The following is a 19,277-nucleotide window of genomic DNA, read 5'->3' on the forward strand; positions in this document are numbered from 1 at the left end:
TGCTACCTTAGTGCTTGCCAGGTAGCATTTCCCTGTTAACATTTCTCCTAGACTTGCCCTTCCCAGAGGTGGGCAAATTTGATGCATGCAGTCATCACTGCATCTCTCAGACATTTGCAAATGCGGAGAGCACAGCAACCTTCCTCACTGAAACAAACAGATGAAGGTGATGCTATGCAGAGGTGGGAAGGCTCAAAATAATTTAAACAAAAGCTGAAAGCATAGTCACCACCCCTTGCTGTGTTTTATGGAAAACAGGACTCATCAAGTAAACTCACTATTGCTGCCAATTAGCCAGACCTCTCTAAGAATGCTGAGACAAACCTGATGTAGATGTCTGCAATCTGCAAATCTGCTCCCACAGGCAGATTTGCCCCTCCTGCCCAGACAACATCATGCCACAACTCTCTTACTTGGTATGTCTGTGTCAGCTGGCTGCACCTGATGCCTTGGTGCATGGGATCATGAATCTGGGGCTGCCCTTAGGGAGCCCCTGACCAGGGACAGATATCACACAGGAGCAGCTGGCATGTCCTACCTGACCTTGCACATGGGGCCTCTGCTACCGACAAAGATGGCCCTGCCTGTAATCGCTGGCAGTTTCTGGGCACAGGAGACATTCATTTCCCACTGGAACTCAGTGCTGCAGTACGTCAATCCAGAACCAGCAAAATAATATCAGTATGACACAAGATGGCACTCTGTGGTGTTTGAGATGACCTCACACCTTGTTACCACTACAAAAATGGTCTCAAACCCTCCATTGCCATACGTCCCTAACAAGCCTTGCTCCCCTCTGTACTGCCTCCCCTCTACTGCCTTAGCTCCAGCTCTCATAGGCTTGCATAGGGAAATGATGCAGACGAGTTCATCCAAGCCACTGAATTGAGTAAGTCCCATTCATGCAGACAAAGTTCAGGGTTTTCTGTTGTTACACTAATTATTTGGTGGCTCGCTCAAGCACAAAATCCAGATTCAAAGAATCAAATGTTAGCACAGGCAGAACTGAGTGGGTATAGGAGTCACAACGTCAATTCACATCAGCGTACACTGCCACAGAGCCATCATGCAGCGTGACATGCGCAGCTGGCTGCCTCTGCTCCAAGCCAGTCTCATAGATGCATCCTCTGAAGAACATGATGGCTTCATTCTGGGCATCTCACAGCAGACAATTTCACTGGATTTTTTTTCAGCGAGACTCTTGGTGTCATCGAAGAACAGGTTGAGCAACACCTATTCTATGGAAACTCCCCAGAAGGGCACTAAGTGTGTTACTGTCATTCGTTTTTCAGACAATTCTCTGTATCATCACTTCCCATTTTTTCCCAAAACCTGTGAACCGAAACAAACACGATTTTTTTTTTTTCCCCATCAATGCCTGCATCTACCTTTGAGGGTCCCCAATATTCCGGATGCAAAGCAATTACATAAGAGACTCTTTAAATACTATTTAAGGTTAATTCCAGCTTTATGGACTGTTATCCCAACAACGTGGCACTTCCTTCTAGAATGAGAGGTATTCTGAAGGCACTGCACCCAGAAATAGGACAGGGGCTCTCAATATCATGGCTTATTTTAAAATATCTAAAAATTGGTATATGAGATAAACAGACACCAACACAGGAGCACAAGTTTGTATAGATATGTCCATAGATCTATATTTTTATTGTTTATATATATTTATAATATATTTATATTCTTTTAAAAGAATCCCTTCAAAAACTACCCTCCCACCTAGCAAAACAAAGATTAAACAATCAAAGATGGCAGCTGCACCCTGGAACAAGGTGTCCCAGGGGTCTCAGAGAGCCAAAATGATTGCTGAGCACCACTGCACTCTTTCCAAGCTTCTGTGATGCCCTACAGATGCAAAGGTGACAGGCAGACTTTTATGACTCTTTAAATTTACCTGCCAAAAGACAGGGATAAAGAAAGAAATGTGATTGTGGTGACGGAACCTTGAGGGGTAGAGGAAACAGTAACGCATTCAACTGGAAGCTTAGAGTGTGACATGATTAAAAGGTGGGAAGCACTGCCCAGAAAGGAAGTAAAGAAGACAGAAAAGAGAACATGCAGGAAAATTAGTTGGCAAGACAGATCTCAGAAACGAGCTCAGAAGCATCACACTTAGGAGGTGGAGGGGCAGCAAGAGTCCCAAGTCTCTTCCTCTCACCCTCCGACCTGTGAAGGGAGATCCAACTAGTTTGATTTAGACCAAATCTTCGCACTGCCCCGGAGCCTGTGGAGAGAGGAAGAAGTTTTAGACTGGACACTAAACTTCATCTCTGACTTCCTTCTCTAAGTGTACACAAAGAGCAGCTGGCATTCAAGGAAGGCTTATGAATCGTGCTTCAGATCAAAAGCTGCACCTTCTGAATTAGCAGGAGGCAGAGGTCAGGCTGGACCATCCCAGGTCTAGGGTGCAGACCCCTGCAGTCAGTGACCTCACTGCTACCAAACAGAACTCCCCTGAATACACATAAGGCAGAGGCTATGCTCATTTGCCACCATTCCTCACCCTTTGGCTTTGGAAGTCTTCTTGCTGGTCTGGCGCTGGTTGGTGCCAGGGGCAGGTTCCCTGAGCTCTGTGAGGTGCTGTTCCGGGTCTTGAGATGTGGCTGCAGCAGCAGCTGCTGTTGTCACTTTAATTGTTTTCTTCAGATTTGCCACCTGTAACAGCAGTGAAACAAGAACCAAGTAATTTCTCAAGTCTTTTTCTTTTTTTTCTCCTCTTCCCTTTTTTAAAAGACCTGGAGCTAAGTGCTAACTGCTGTCCAGACCTCTGCAATGCCGAGAAATGTTTAGCTGAATCACAGTTCTTCTTCAGGCACAACCCCCTGAGGGTTTTAGCACAGGGTAATGCCTTACTTGAGCAAGGGCTGTAAGTTAACAACAGGATACTGGTTCTACTCTTTCTTTAAGCAAGGGGTACTGCCTTCTCCCTCTTCAGCCCACTCACCTCACTCTCTATCTGCTGCTTAAGTGCCAGCTGTTGTTCCTTGTGTTGGTTGGCTCGGCTAACCTGTTCTTCAATGCCAGACAAGACAACTTCACAGCCCTGGCACCTGTAGAGAAAATGTTAAGCTGAACAGGACAGGTAATCTGTACTGCAGGGAAAGAAACATGAAGATGATAGATTTAACTGTAGAGAGCAAGAATTCTGAAAGGCAATGGCTACTCTAGGCAGAATAGGCACAGGGGCGCCAGTCCAATGTAATAACGTAGTGACATTATTACCTAGGAGGGAGACACATAACAAAGTGGCACTAGGTTAGGAGCTATGGACATATACTCAGAAAGACTCTTGCCAGCAGGTGGGACTGGATGCAAAATTTGCTGCAGTTTTCCTCACCCCTCCAATGTGGAAGAATTTCAAAAATTATTTTCCACTGCCGTAAGGGAAAAGGGATAGAGAAGGTCACATTGCTACGCTGCCCTCCAGCAACACACAGAGGATGATCTGGCGAAGCCCCTGACCATTCCTGCAACCTTTTAAGGTATTAATATGGGCGGCTTCCTCCTCACCACTCCTGCAATGTGCGGGTGATGGTGCTTAGCTCCTCCCTCCGGATGTCCCTCCCAATGCTGTAATCCACCTCCAGGCGCTGGTTCCGCTGATCCAAGCTCCCTCGCAGCACATCTGCATACACCGCCTCGATCACGAGGTCCTCCAGTTGCCGGACATTCTTCAGCTGTAACTGCTCCAGCAACACCGAATAGGGGATGCACTGTGGGGACATGACAGTAATTACCACGAGGTAAACTCAGAAGAAGGAAAAGTAGAGGTAAAATAGGGGGATTACCTTGATCTTGGCAGCCAGAGTGACGACTGACAGGTGCCTCAGTTTGTTCTTCTGAGCCTCTGTCAGGGGAGGGAGGTTTGCTGCTTCAGCTGTTGTCAAAGGGAAGAAGCAGGTATTAGAATTTATACCTCATTTTCTATTACCCAGTCCTGCAACAGAAACATCTGCACCAGTCCCATTTCTTAGAGCTTCAGCACACCAATCCCCAAAGCGATGCTTTATCTTGACAAGCCGTCACCATTAATCCACAGCTCAAAGGACCTTTTCCGAGCAGCCTCTCCTCTCCTCCATTTCAAGCCACTCCTCTAGCTGTCCCACACCTTATTTATGGAGGCTTCCGCATCCCAATGGATTCCTCAGTCCTTCCCTCCACTCCTCACAAACACCGTTGCCAAGATGCTTTTGGAAGTTCCCCATGCAGCACGCAAATGGCAGCACGCAAGCAGCAGCGCCTCTTTCTGTGGGCCTCCTCGGCCCCATGCCCAAACACAACCTCGCCCCCAGCCTGGTGGCACAGGGCTCAAACCCCCGAGCCCGACCTCACCCAGGTAGTCGGCGTAGGTGCCATAGGCGAAGATGGTGAGCAGGTGGAAGACGGGAGAGAACTCGGAGTCGGCCAGCTGCGGGACAGAGGGAAGAGTCAAGCCCCGCCGCGCCCCAGGCCCAGCCGCGGGCAGGGCAGGGCAGGGCAGGGCAGGGCGTGACGGGGCGGGCTCACCTCGCGGACGGCCGGCATGTCCAGCAGCTCCCCGAAGACGTAGATGCCCGGGGCCTCCAACACCTGGTGGATGAGACTGGCGAGCGCGGCGCCGCGGGCAGCCTTGGCCAGCAGCAGGAACTGTTCCTGGCTCTGCCCCGTCACCTTCCCCTCGGCCGCCATCCCGCCGCCGCTGGGGTCTCGGCCCCGCCGCGATGGCGTCCCGCAGGCCCCGGCCCCGCCGCCGGGCGCCACCTCCAGCCCGCCCCGAGACCGCTCCTCTATGGTGGCGGCGTCGCACGACCGTCCGCTTCCGGGTGTGACGCCACGCGGGCAGAGCGGCGGGGCGCCCCCCGGCGGCGGAGGACTGCTCGGGCGGGGCGGGCCGGACGGTCCCGCGGGCGGCTCCCGGTGCTGACCGGGATTGCCGTCCGCTTGGCGCCGTTGGGCTCCTCGGAACTCGGGGCCAGGCCAGAGCTTGGTCTCCACGCTGAGGCTGCCGGCAGGAAGGGGGCCCAGTGCTGGGAGGCCGAGGTGGAAGTCTGAGTTATAATGGTGGCGGCCCCGCCACTCGGATGCCGTGGAAGTGGCTCGCTGCTCGCCACAGCCACAAGCATCGCCGCAAGCGCTGTGGCCAGGGATGTGGGGAATGGCCGTGATTACTCTCAGAGATAGCGAGGCCTGCGGTTCTCCTTACGGAGGGATCGAGGGAGGAGAAGGGCTGACAAGGTCGAGCAGGGGCCGTGCAGGTGAACTGCAACACGAGGTATAACTATCTCCTTCCTGCGTTCACCTCTCCATTCCTGTGCTTAGGTCTACTTCACCACACCCTGACACCTGGTGCATCCACCGACACCAGCGCAAGGTGCATTCTGATCAGGTTGAAGCGTAGCCCTGCTGCTCTGTAGCATGTATTGCTCTCTCCCCCGCCCCCTCGTTGGCTCCTTCCATCTCAGTTTTATCTTCCTATCGATCTGTTTCTCTCACACTCTCTGACACGCTTGCTGCCTTTCATTATTAGTCCGATAAAGCAAGGCAGCCTGAGCATCCCAGCTGCACCAGCCTCCCTCCGTTCTCCTCCTCTGTGCTGACCCCAGGTCCTGTGTGCTCTTTGCTGGGTCACCACAATTTTTCTTCTCCTTTGTCCTGCATGGAGCTAAAACAAGGGCAAGGAATGAATCACACCCTGAGCTCTCTAAATGAGAAGGCCATCGTCTTGTGGGCAATGTGAGCACACGGTATCTTACCCATAACTTAGCAAAGTCTTTGCCTCATCCCTAGATCAGAACAACAGATGTTGAGATTAAATTTCGGATTTTTGGAGTCTCTAAGTCCCATGATTTCATTTTGTTACAAATTCTTGAATGCCTATCTTAACATTACAGGGTAACTGTGAAATGAGATGTCTGTGTAACCTGAGTCAAACGTTAGGGGTCAAAAGTAGGAGTGCAGATGAACACAAGCCTTTACAGCGTTTCCAAATTTTAAGATGAATCTCATAATATCGGGAGGTTGTGGGTTATTATTTCTGAGTGTTAGGGATTTGTAGTCCTCTCTGCAGCTACCTCTCTCTTTACCCCCCTCTTCCCAGAATGAAAGTACCATTCTTTTCCTGCTGTAGATCCACCTTCTTTCCCATGTACCCACTGCCCCACTTTAGAGCTTGCAGGGTCTGCGGAGTCATACTGCATTGTTCTAGGTGGCTTCTCTCTTTGCCACTGCAAAATCAAAATGACTTGTCAATATGCTGACAATATTTGTTCTCTAGCCCTTCTCCAAACATGGTCACATCTTCTGAGATGATTTTTCACAACTCTGTGCAAGTGCCACAGACTCTTAGATTGTAAGGATGGGGCAAGTCTCTTTGGCATGCAACATGATCAGGAAGATTTTTAACCCTATAACTTGTACTAGGTTAACACACAGGGTGGTAAGACCTGTGCCTAATTACATCTAGGGCAGCCTAACATCTATTGCTTATAACGGAGTTTAAGAGGAGGGTGGCTGCACAGTAATTCTTATTCCCATGCACTCTCACAGCCCTTGGGAATTTGCAGATCAGGAACTCTTTTTTGCAGACAGCCTCCAATCATGATTCTCCAGAAGAGAGAGGAACTTTCACCTCACATGGTGGCCTGTGTCTGTGATTAGGCATTGCCCAGTGACTGGCTCTCGTTTATTCTCTGCCAGAATACCTGGTATGCTTTTCCCAGGAAGGAAGTCATGCTGTAGTCAGGTCATGTCTCTTTCTGCTTTTTGATAAGTTAAACAGGTTGACCTCTTTAAATTACTGAGATCTCTAGCCTTCAGATCGTCTTTGATTCAGAGTTATTTTTAAAGCATGGACTTCAGCACAGAGAGGCCTGATCATCTCCCTTCTTCTTCTCACTCTTGTCTTTGCACAGCCAGGCACTTCTGCAGTATTGTCCACAGAGACTGTGCTGGTGTTGGTTTTTGTTTGTTTGTTTGTTTTCTGTCTGATTCCTTTTAAGATACCTTTTTTTCAATACTGAAAGTTGCTCACTGTAGACATAGTCTTACCTACTTCGTGGACATCCTTTCCTTTTCACAGCTGTACAATTTGCTCTCATCTGTCTTACAAGAAGTTTTAGGAGAGTGACCACCTTACCAATGCAACAGGTCATTCTGCACTGGCCCTACCCTCGTTATTTTCAATACTAACAATATTTGTGTCTTCAGCAAACTGTCAGAATAAAACATATCTGCTCACCAAGCACTGAATTAAATATTGACTTACACCGGACCAAGGACTCATACTTGGGCATCCACATCAGAAACTGTCACTCAGTGAGGGGCTTTCAGATGTGGGCCCTTTGCATTTGGTTCAACACAGTTAACTGGTCCACTTAATCTCCTGCTCTGTTAATATTGTGTAAGGCTGTTTTTTCCTCACCAGATTGTTTTGGGATATTAATGCTTCCAGAAGCCTAAATAGATCTAAGCCATCACCTATTCCAAATAAACCTGAAGTCACATCAAAGACTGACAAGAACAAAACAAGTTTATGCAGCAAGATCAGTCTCCTTCAAATCAGGCTGACTGGCATTAGCTGAAGAATCTCATATCAGCTCTTCTCTTGCTTTGCCTAGAAATTTTCAGGTCTTCTGTTTGCTCTTTACAAACACCAGCACAGCACCGCTCTTCTCCAGTCTTCTGGGACATCTCTGAAATTCCAGAACTTATTAACAAGTTGTTTTTCGAGCAATAGGACTGAGGAACCTGGCTTCTCTAAGGATCTGTTGCCTGTATTTTATACTTGCCATGCCGTCAGCCAAGGTACCTTGATGACACCCTTTCTGCAATGTGCCACAGCTGCAAGTCCTTTCCCCTTGCCTGTAGCCAATGCCTTGGGCTCCTCCTTCACCACTCTCTAGCACACACAGCTTCCTCAGTATTTTCTGCTCAATTTATTTCAGCTTGCTGGCCAGACTGCTCTGCCCAGCAGGGTTTTGCCCAGCAGCGTGGCCATGGGGTCTCCTCCACCACAGTCACCAGCAGCATCTTTGACTGCTGGCTCTCTCTCATACAACTTATTAGAGCTTATTTACCTTTCAGACTCTGCTTCATTTGTCAAGCCCAGCTGAATGCGGCCCATGGCAACTGACAGATGAGCTGATGGACTGATGGACAGCAGAGCAACTGCAGGAGCCTCACTGCCCTCAGGACACAAAGCTAAATCAGAGCAGCAGAGGTCCACTTGGCCTCAGGACTGGTGTAAATAACCTCTACGTGATGAGCGTGCCAGGCAGAAATAACAGCCTTCCATCTTTCTAGGTGCGATGGTGCAGAAGGTACACTATCGATCCTGGTCCAAATCTTGACCAAATACACAGCAGAGGGAGTTTTCACATTTCCATCTTCATTTTGTCTTCACATCACCTTCACTCGAACACCCTCAGAATAACACTTCCTTCTTAATATATCTCTCATCTTCTCTTTTCCACAGCCATCCACCTGCAGCTCCAGCAGCCCACCCGATGCAGCTCTTCACTCAAATGTCCCTGTTGTTTCTTTCAGCCCATCCCAAGTGCCTCCTTTTGCCACTCTGCTTTTCCAGACCCATGCTCCCAGAGAAGCGTGCCTTTCCCTTTATGTCAGGTGAGAGTGATGTAAGCATGACATCAGCTCCTGCACTTGCTGTTCACGTTGCCCCAATTCCTTTCCTGACTTCTCTCACACCTCCCAGGGTTTCCTTGATCCCTACAGCATCTTCCTCCTCCTCCTTCTCTTTCCTGCCTCTGGCTTCCTTCTGCAGTTTTGCTCTTCAGGGGGATTTTTAGTGTTTACGTCATTTGGATTTTCGCCCTTTAACTGACCTTTCCCTGGTTGAATTTTCTCAACTGTTTTGTGCTTCCCAATTATTCTAAACACATTCATCATAATTTGAAAAGGTCAGAAGGAGCCTGCCTGGCTGAGGTTGCCCCTTCCAGAGCTTTCTGCCTTTGGCTCCCCTTGGAGCCCAACCACGACAAGTCTCCAGTCAGTGCTGTCCTGTCCTGTCCTGTCCTCTAGCCACCCTGAGCAGCGGCATGCAGGCATATCCAGCCATGCACAGTCACTGTCCCAAATGTGAAAATCCCATGGACGCTTCCAAAGGCTTACAAAGGCCCTGATGGGTGAAAGGTGTTCACAGTCCTGCTCACAAGTGTGGGAGGGAACTCACGGAGGGTCTGATGGACGGCAGCAGCCCCAGAGCCCTAAGGTCTGTCGGAAAGTGGCACAGCCTGTTCCAGGCAACGCGCTGCACTTGGGCTGTGTACTGAGTGCCCTTTGGTCACCTGTGTCTGTTCCTGGTACTGTGGCAGGTTGCTTCATAGAGCAGCGCCATCTGTACTATTTCCTGTTTTATCAGGGTCAGTGACAGCCTTTCCTCATCATTTCATGATGAAAAGTTTGATTGTTTCTGAGGATCTGAGGAAATTGCTTTCTGGCTCCCTCATATTTCAGACCCTGGAGTGGAAGCTGCCTTGATGCCTCTGACTTTCATCTCCTACCCAGGGCTGCTTGGCAGCCGCCTCCTGATTTGGCCTGTGCCTGCTGATGGTGCTGATGGTGGAGGGCGAATCTCCCTGCAAAACACGCAGCCCCTCGGAGGCACACAGTCTTTTTTCTCTCCTTTCACCGCCACATCCCTGCCATCTCCAGACGCATCCATCGATCCCCAGCAGAGACAGCTCGGGGACCTGCGGGCCGATCCCGCGGCTGGAGCAGACCCCACTCTGCTCCCACAGCACCCGGTGTCCCACTCGGCCCACGCGTGGGCGCCTCGGCTCTGCCCGTGGGGCTCCCCCGGTTCCACGCCGGCCTCCGGGGCTGAGGCCCCGGGCCCGGAGCTCGGCGAGACGGGAACGCGGGGCGGGGGAAGGAGGAACGAAGGCGGCGGGGGCACGGCGGGGAGGGGGATCCCGAGGGGTCCCCGAGGCCGGAGCCGTCCGGCGGAGGCGTTCGCTCTGCCGAGGGAAGCGGCGGGTCCCTTGGAGACACCTCTCTCCATAGCAACCCAATCGCTTCCTGGGAAGATCCCGAAATAACCGACACGACGGGAGCGGCGCGGAGCGGGCAGCGGCGGCGGAGAGACAGCAGCACCGGGCAGGTCCGGCGGGGCGGCCGGGGAGGGCGGGGAGGGACCGGCGGTGCCCCTGCAAACCCGGCACCGGGGCTCCGGGCGGCGGGCCTCCCCGGAGGGCGCTCCTCGGACTGCAGCAGGCTCGAGGGCGACGGTGCCGGCCCGCGGCCGTGCCAGCAGCCATGGGGTTAACGGGAGGCAGCGAGCGAGAGAGACGGAGACGGAGAGAGAGAAAGAGGGGCTGGACCAGCGCTCGGCAGCTGTTTATTTCAAGGCATCTCTCGCTCCCTCTCCCTCAGCCAGGGCTCAGCCTCGCCGAACCTTCCTTCTCCTGCTCTCCTTCTTTCGTCCTGACCATGAGCGGCAGCGGCGGCAGCGGCCGTGCCCCTCCGGCCCCCGGCCCCACCACCCCGGCTGCGCCCCGCCCGGCTCCCCGCAAGGTAAGTTCGCTCCGGGCTCGGGCACGGCGTAGGGACGGGGCCGCAGGGCGAGGGGCGGGCGGTGTGCGCCCGTCCACGAATCCTCTCTCCCCGTCTCCTTCCCCGTGTCCTTTCTCCCTTCTTCTTTCCCCTCTCCCCATCGAGGTACCCGTCCCCTCCCAGCCGGCCGTCTTCTTTCCCCGCCGCTCCTCCTTTTCCTCTCCGGGCTGGAGGTACCGAGAGACCGGGAGGGAGCGGGCACAGCCGCGGCGTTGCTGCCTCTCGCCCTCCAGCCCCGGGCTCCATCACAGACCTGTTGTTCTGGAGCACCGGAGCCTGCGTTGAGCCAGACGACTTCAGCCTAATTGGCGCAGCTGGAGAGAAGAAACGGAGAGGTCAATCCCTCCTCCTGCACGGCCAGGGGTGCATCGTGTCACAGAGAGCGACTTGGATGGGGAGATGGCACCTGGAGCACTCGGATGCCCGAGAACAGTAGAAAGCTGGGAGGCAGGAGATTGGCAGACTCATGACATGTATTGCAGGCAGGCACTAGATGGCAGGGGACCGGTATCCTAGAGTGCTGGCTGGAATGGGGCCATGCTCACAGTTCCCAAATGCAGGAAGACTTGAGCTCAGAGGACCACTTGTCAGGGATATCCGTAGTGAATCCTGTTCCCTAGATACCGAGGTTTCCAAATTCACAGGCACCATCAACTCTGCATCCCTGGAGTGTGCCCTAGCCCAGCATTTCCATGCCCAGCCCACGGGTGCTTGCCCTGGCACCCAGCAGTGGTATGCCCGCCAGCTGGCACTGAGCCCTGCAGGACCTGTGCTGACACTGGGTGAGCCCACAGGCCCCTCCATGAGGCTGGCTGGACCATGGCACTAGCACCAGCCTATCTCCTGTCGGGATGCAGGCAGAGCAGCCTGACATGAGCCACGACATTCAGAATGCCAGCCCCGAGGTCAACTTGCTCTGTGAGCCATCATTCCCACAAGCACACAGGAAATCCCTCCCCAAATGGGCTCAGCTTCTCCCATGGCTGGGCACCAGTACTTGGCCTCACACCTCCAGCGGTCTGAGCTCCTTCAAGTGTACCGATTGCTTCCTTAGGGCAGCTGACCTGGAATCCTTTCCTTTCCCCGTTCCCTCCCAGAAGGATGCAGAATCCCTTCTCACCAACACTGAGACTCATGGTTGCTGGTACCAAAATGATTGCAGCTCTGCATCTTGGACCACAAGCTCCAGGATGCTCGCAGCCACCAAGAAAAACATAGATGCAGGGTGCTCAGGGCACAAGCGGTGTTGCAGCATCTCACTGCCAAGTGTCCCAACTCTCTCCACTCAATGCCCAGAGGAAGCTGCTGGGCTCCACAGTCCCAGAGTGCCATTACCTATCAGTAGCTATCACCATAGTCCTGGGTGCTGGCTGGGAGGTACAAATGCCAGCCAGCGTTCTGCCTCCGTGAGCAAGGCTGGGTCCCCCTCAGGTTTGTTTTGATTTTTTATTACCGTTCCGAGTGGGATCGTTGCCGTGGGGGAGCCAGGCACAGAGAGGATTTGCATGAAGCTCTCGGTGCTGCAGGGTTGCTAATGGCGAGTGCTGTTTCAGCTGGTAGCAAGTTTCATAATCTTGGCCCACCTCTGGTGGCTGTTCTGTTCCTCAGGGCCGTAAGCATCTTTTCCCTTCTCCTATCCCTCCCCCTGCTCCCCAAAGTGGTCGGCAATTTTGTTGTTCCACTGGAATATATCTGTCACGTGAGGTCACCGCTGCATAAGTAGAGGTGATTGATTGCTTAGGTTGCAGGGCCCCATCCCATGTTGGGCTTTGAATACCGGCTTGGAGACCTTAACCAGACCCGGTTCTCGCAGGAGAGCGGTGTGGAGTGTGGAGAGGCACGGTGATGCATTCCCGACAGATTGAGTGGCTGAGCAAACAGACTGCTGCATTTGGAACTAGCTGGAGCGCTTGGAGAGCAGACAGCTCCATTCCTAGAGGCACAGTAGCACAGCAGTCGAGCCCGAGATGCTACAAAAATACAGATAGATCATCGTCTGCCAGCCGAGCCAGGCAGGAGTGGGCGCAGCTCCCTTCCCATCCCCAGATGGAGGAGGCTGCCCGCTCATCACCAGCATGTCCTGCGTGTGCTCAGCCTCACCCAGCATCCCCGGTCAGAGTCGATCTCTTCTCAGCACCGAGAGCTGTGAGATTCTCAGATTTTAGGGCCAGGGGACCATTTTGATCATCCAGTCTGATCTACAGTGCTGCACAGGCCAGAGAATTTCACCCATTTCATTTCCTGTGTCAAGCCCACAGCCTCGGGTAGAACTAGAGCATCTCTTTGAGAAATACATGTAAATGCTTCAGGCAGCAGGGAATTCACCGAGTCTCAGGCAAACCGTTCTAGTATGTGGCCCTCTTTATTAATAGTATTGTTCCCCATTGTCAAAACTTCAGTATTCTGTAACAGAAGGTTACAGATTGCATTTGATGTGAGCGAGCTACAGCACGGGTAGTGCTGCACGTGGCTGGCACCTCCACTCTTCTATTCCAGTGAGAGCTTTTATACTGGAATAGGATTTCTCCTTGGGACTACTGCATACCAGAGTTCTGGACATGGAGGAGTTGCCCATAGCAAATCTCAGGGCTTCATCCAAGCACGGTGGCGTCTGGACTCCAGAGCTCAGGAGTCATATCTGCGATTCAACCTGTGCTCCCTGCTCAGAGCTGGCATGCAGCAGGTTGCACTCCCAGGCACTAGTTAGGGTGCACATTCCCAGCTCCCTTGGTGAGCTGCCATGGGTGCTTTGGGGCAGAGCTGCTGAGATCTGCTCTCACATCCCAGCTGCAGTGGCTGTGGGCTGCAGGAGATTTACAGAGGGAGGACGCTTGGCTGTATCACTGGCTTAGGGGAGCAGCAGCATGATTTGGGCTTCCATCCTGCAAATTCACTCAGAGCAACTCCTAATCTCCAACTCCTGGATTGGCTCCAGATCTACAGTCTGACCCCATAGTGGGGTCTGTACGCAATAGCAACGAGCAATGTAATTCTTACTCCTCGCTTCCAAGCACCGAGATTCACAAACTGAGCTCAGTGAAGTGCCCTGGGGAAATAGCTTTGTCATTCACACTCTGTCATCTGTGCATAACAGGACGCTGGAACGCGGTGATGAAGGCCCCGTACCTAGAGTGAAAGCACACAGGTCCATCTCTTCACCCTGGAAGCAGCCCTGTCCATTTTTATCACAATTAGACCTGGGAGACAGCTGAATGCAGGAACTGTGCCAGGTGGTGCTGATGCAGAAATCCAGTCTCCCTGGCAAACAACAACCACCTGAATGGTGTGAGGTGCAAAGACACTGGGATTTGTATCTCCAGGCAGGAAGAGCATTCAAGCTTCCTCCTTCCCCCCAAAGATCTGCTATTCTTTTCAGCAGCAGGATAGAAACTGAGTCAAGGGCATTTGCTGTGCTTGCCCTGAAGCATGGCAGTGTCTGTCCTCAGGACACAACTCCCCCTGTCAGCAGCTCAACGCAGAATGCCCCAGACATGCTTTATCTGCTGCTGTGCAGGTACACTGCAGGGAGATCCATGCCCTGCTCTCAGCACCAGTGCTGAGAGCATAGGAGAGTCCAGCCCTTGCTGGCTGGCATTTCAGCACGAATTCCTTCCCCTTTGCTCTCATGTGGGAGAAATGCTGGTGCTCTTTCATCAAACATGCCTGCTCTGCTTGTGCCAGGACACACACTTGAGTCTCTGGCCTCAATATCATGAACGAAACAGAATGCACTGACTGGCAGCAACTGACATTGTCTCAGACTTGCACTCCTCTGGAGCTGCCTTTAGGGTAGGGCATAAGAAATCACTTGCTTTTCACTGTCTGTGGCAGGATCTGTTTACAAAAGTGCCTTAGGTCTGAGCCTTGCACCTGATTTCCAGCTGTCACCATCACAGCAGATGTGCGGGTCTCGCTCCCTGCCCTCAGGTCTGGTTACAGCCACAACCTGCTTCCTAGGGCTGAAATTTAGGTTTCCAGGTGCAAAAGCAAGAACAGTTTGGGTCTGTAAGGTACAATAGGGATCCCTGTTTTCAGGCTTTCGATCCTGGGAATGCTCGGTGCTTTTGCTGGAGTTCACTGAGGCAGGCAGTGCAGGGAAGTCTCTACTGCTAGACTGGAGCTGGGTGACTCGTGCCATTGAGCAAACAGAGCATGGTGAGTGGGGGGGAATGCAGGCCGGCGCTGTGCGCCATATCGTGCCATAGCTCTCCAAGGAGGAACGCTGGCACTATTAGGTGTGTCCCCCTCTGCCCTGTGGGACTAGCATGGCTGTTCACCTCCAGATGGAGAGAATTTCCACTTCTGCAGTGGCACTACCCATATTCACATCTTCGGCCTGATGCCAGTGCTGTGACTGGTAATTCCATGCAGAATGTGTCTTTTCACCCAGAGGGAACAGCTGTCTATTCCCAGCTGTGGCATCCTGAAAGCAGCCCAGTGGTTTGCATGCACCCTGGCCTGAAAGACTCACACAGAGAGATTCCTGACATTTGGAATTCCCTCCCTTTCCCAAGTCCAAAGGAAATTCTGTCTCAGATTTCCTTGCCAGACACGATCCTCCACAGCATCATGATCACCATCCAGATGGCCAAGATCTTGCTAGCATGAGGGAGTCTCTAGCTTTGGAAGAAACTTGCTCCATTCTGCTGCCTCTCTGCAGAGCTGCATTTTAACGAGCCCCTTCTAAGGCTTAGAGGTTCAGGAGCAAAGTACAAAGAAACGCTGAGAATAGCTGCTCTTTTGTCCTCATCTTCATCTGTGGATCTCTCCAGAGACAGATCTTGCCCTGGAGGGAAGGGCAGGGCACATTAGCCGACAATTCCTTTTTTCCTGTGAACTTTGTTTAAATATTTAACAGAAGAAAACTAAAAATATCCCGGGTTAATGCAGTAGGAACCAGACAGCTGCTCTCTTCTTAGGTGTTCTTCCTCCCAGCCCCTCTTTTCAGGCGTACACGGTGGGGCGAGGGCCCCCAGCCCAGTGAGAAGGCTGCAGGAGAAAGGCTTCCAGCTCGGGAGGGGCTGCGGTGCAGGGCTGCCAAGGACCAAGAAGGGAGACGGCCGCGGCTCCCTGGGAGCTGCAAGGTGCAGTGCGGCGGGCACAGGACTGGAGATGCTCAGCCTCCACGATGACTCCCTCCTGAGTTCCCATGGCCAAGCGCTCTCTTTTCTCCATCCTAGAACCGCAGGAGGGCACAAATGGGGGTTGTCAGTGCTCGAGCTTCCCCCTTCACGGTGAAGGGACAAGCTGAATGTCGTGAACGATTTTTCCTGCATGAAGTCTGTGCTGCGGAGTGAATCCCGGGTCAGGTACATAACAGCTCACTGGGGAAGGGCCGGCGCTGCGCCATTCGCTGAAGGGAAGAGGCAAGCGGCATGAAGGGCAGGCGGCCGCGCAGCTGCCGGACTGGTGCCAAAACCCATCCAGGTACTGCGCCCTGCCCTGCGCTGCCCCCAGCGGATGGGTGACTGGCAATAGGAGAGCTGGCGGTGGAAGGGAGGGGCGGTGCGGAGGACGCTTGGACAAGGAGTGTAGAAAGGTAATTCCGTTTAGCTAAGAGGAAAGTAAATACTAAATATTTGATAGGCATATTTCGCTCTTAAGTTCTTCACTAATGCTGGACTTTTCTCGCTGATTCACTCTCTCTTTCCCAATCTTCCTGGTTTATCACTTGTGCGCTTCCCCTCTCGCTCCCTCACCCCGGCACACAATGAAGAGGCTCCTTTTTAATAAATGGATTACATGCTCCACACTATAAATAAACACGGGAATTAAGATTCCAACTTGTTCTGGCGATAAGCAAACAAAAGCGCCAGAGCCCCCCCTCGGCCCTCAGACAGGAGTGTCTCCCAGGAGGCTGCGCACGTGTCTCTACACGTGTGCTCAGGAGGCAGCTCATGCTCCCCTGTGCGTGTTTCTGTGGGTTGGGGAGCAGTGCTGCGATGGATACACCTGTATGCACTGCCATGTTGTGCCATGCTCTGCCCGTCAGGGCTGGGGGTTTGCACCAGTGCCGAGCAGAGAGCGACGGCCACGAGGTGAGGGCGCAACTTAACCTCTCTCTCTTGCCTTCCAGTGAGCAGCATGAGGCAGGACCTCGCCGTGTGACGAGGTGTTGCTGCATCTGCGATGGACCCCGGTGCCTGGTAGGTTCACAGCCCCTGTGGATGCGGGAAGGAGACAGGTGCACGTGCAGCGGGCCTTCCTAGCGTGAGAGACAACTGGATAATGTGTTCTTCCTCCTCTCGCAGCAGGATGCCTTTCCTGGTCTCCTCCATCCACTCCCTGCAGCTATGGCACTTCCTCCTCCTGGTTTCAGCCATTCCTCCACCCGCCGTCTGGTCTCTCCGCCCTCGTGGCCCCATGGCTGCCCGGCCTCTCTGTGCCCGTCGCAGCCCCTCGGCCCTCCGGCCCATATGCATCTGGGACAGGACCTCACTGCCGGAGTGGGATTCACGCCTTGCCACGCCACGCCAGCGGGTCCTGATCCCCCGAGGAGGGGACCAGCGCCATACCGTGCGGCTGAGACGCCAAGCAGCAGGAGTCAGGCCTGCCACCCCCTCTGGCTTTGAGGATGGCATGCCCTCCTCCCAGTACCCCTGGGCCATAGTGTGGGGCCCCACAGTGTCAGATGAGGATGGAGGGGATGCCAACTCGGCCAACCCCGGCTTCCCACCACTGGGTTACACCTTTGTCTCACCACGTGGGATGGCGACGGCGCAGCCCAACTCCCACTCGCTGCTGCACAATGCGGGGCTCAATCTGCGTGAGACCCCAGCCACCCTGCGGCCCTTCCTGTTCGGGCCCCGGGGTGAAGGTAGGCTGCCTGTTGCTTCTCCCAGCATCGTTCTTGCCTACAACCATGGAATCATAGTGTATCCCAAGTTGGAAGGGACTCACAGATGTTACCAAGTCCCACTCCTGGCCCCATGCAGGACCATCCCAAAATTCAAACTCTTTGAAAGTGTTGTCCTCCAGCAGCCTGGGGCTGTTCCCTTTTCCTTGAGGAGCCTGTTCCAGTGCCTGATCACTCTCTGGTGAAGAACCTTTTCCTAATGCCCAGTCTGACCTACCCTGATGCAACTCTGTGTTATTCCCTTAGGTCTTTCTGCAAAACCCATCAGTGCCCCAGCAGGAAGCCTGAATAAACTGCTGCTTTGTGGAGGCTGATAGGGTGGCTGCCACACTGTCCTTGTCCCCTTTGTCTTGCAGGAGTGGATCCCCAACTGTACGTCACGATCACCATCTCTATCATCATTGTCCTGGTTGCCACTGGGATCATATTCAAGTTCTGGTAAGTGGTGCTTGGAATTCATGGATGTTGTTTCATGATGGTGCTCTGGGACTATGGACTTGGGTGCTGAAGAATGTGCTGAACCCCTGGATGCAAGGGGCACTTATCATCTTGCTGCTCTTCTCTCCCAAGCTGGGACCGTAATCAGAAGCGCCGGCGCCATTCTGGGCAGCAGAGCGGTGGGAGGCAGCAGGACAGCCAGCAGCCCCTCACAGACCTGTCCCCCACTGCCATCAGCATCCTGGGGCCCTACAGTGATTCCCTAGCACCCACCCCTGAAGCGGAGGAACCCAGGCAGGGGCAGGAGGGTGTAGAGAAACTGGGGGGCCATGGGAAAAGCACCGCCTTCCAGCTCAACCGGTGAGTCCAGCAGGGAGCAGTGGGTGGCAGGCACAGAGAGCATAAGGTTGAGGATGAGTGGGGCAGTTCAACCCTCCGAGGAGGGCCTTTGGGAGAAAAGAGCACTGACTGGTTAGGGGGGCTCCAGGGCAGCTCAAGCACCCACCTTTAATTCTTTTCCAATTCCCTTTTCCCCCCAGAATTCCACTGGTGAACCTGTGATGCAGATGGGAGAAGCAGAGCTGGCTCCCCGACCCTCCTGCCACAGCGGGGAGCCCACGCTTCTGCCACCTCTGCTACCCCAGGAAAAAAACAATCTCCTTGTGCCACGGCCCGCTGCCACAGTCGTTAACTAACTCCACCAGGATGTGCCTGGGCAAATGGATGAGCTGGGTCTTGCTAGCATCCTGAGGGGGAAGGTTGGAGGCCACCTTGCAGGACGGCATGCGGAGCGAGCAGGACGTGGGAGGGGAGGCAGCTGTTGGTTTTGTGAAGTCATAGCCTGCCCTGCCTTTCTCCTCGCACACACACACACATGCTCTCCGACCTCTGCGACTCTGCCACCAGTGCATGCCTGACAAAGGGGTAGGTGAGGTGGAAAGGCGTCCCCTTGTCCCCCTGTCCCCATGGCCCCTCTGTGTGTCCCTTCCTGTGTCGTGTGCTTTGATGTGAATGTCTGGAGTTCAGTGGCTGCAGCTTCACCTCTGGGCTTGGGATCAGGTGGTGGCAGATCCTCCTGTTCCCAAGGCCTTGTCTTTCCTGAGGGCCCGAAGGCGAATCTTGGGAAGAAGAGGCTCACCTAGCACCTGTCCCTCTCAGCTATCCATTTCCTTGAAGGAAGCATTACCCCACCTTTGATATTCACATCTTCCCATTTTCTTTCTGCCTAGCACTCCTCTGTTTTCTGTCTTCAGCTTGTATCTTTCTTCATCTTAGTTCCCAGTGTTTCTATTTTTTTCTCTCAGTTCCTCCTCCCCTCTTCTCTTGCCAGTTAAGGTTGGAAAAAGTTCCTTTAGTTTTCCAAATGTTTAGATCCCTTGGAAGTCTCCTTGCTGCTCTGTTCTGCCCCCTCAGTCTC

General features: G+C 53.3%; 3 protein-coding genes across 3 annotated transcripts in view; 2 read left to right on the forward strand and 1 right to left on the reverse strand.

The window, feature by feature from the left end:
• Positions 1-2,173: 2,173 nt before the first annotated feature.
• Positions 2,174-4,683, reverse strand: COPS7A (COP9 signalosome subunit 7A; the record flags this gene model as incomplete). The annotated part of the gene is made up of 7 exons (XM_079540851.1): positions 2,174-2,239; positions 2,519-2,670; positions 2,960-3,065; positions 3,526-3,728; positions 3,804-3,892; positions 4,348-4,423; positions 4,522-4,683. The coding sequence occupies 7 exons, from the start codon at positions 4,681-4,683 to the stop codon at positions 2,200-2,202; spliced, it is 828 nt and encodes a 275-aa protein (XP_079396977.1). The 3' UTR covers positions 2,174-2,199.
• Positions 4,684-10,571: 5,888 nt separating this feature from the next.
• Positions 10,572-19,277, forward strand: part of ZNF384 (zinc finger protein 384) — a gene marked incomplete at both ends in the record, with an annotated part of 49,791 nt that continues 41,085 nt past the window's right edge. Inside the window, one exon of the mRNA XM_079544154.1 lies at positions 10,572-10,590. The remainder of the gene's footprint in view (positions 10,591-19,277) is intronic.
• Positions 16,696-18,421, forward strand: PIANP (PILR alpha associated neural protein; the record flags this gene model as incomplete). Its single annotated transcript, XM_079550259.1, has 5 exons — positions 16,696-16,712; positions 16,818-17,383; positions 17,779-17,860; positions 17,993-18,220; positions 18,400-18,421. The coding sequence occupies 5 exons, from the start codon at positions 16,696-16,698 to the stop codon at positions 18,419-18,421; spliced, it is 915 nt and encodes a 304-aa protein (XP_079406385.1).

The sequence above is a fragment of the Tetrao urogallus genome, assembly GCF_951394365.1.
Source record: "Tetrao urogallus genome assembly, chromosome: 1".
Taxonomy (NCBI): domain Eukaryota; kingdom Metazoa; phylum Chordata; class Aves; order Galliformes; family Phasianidae; genus Tetrao; species Tetrao urogallus.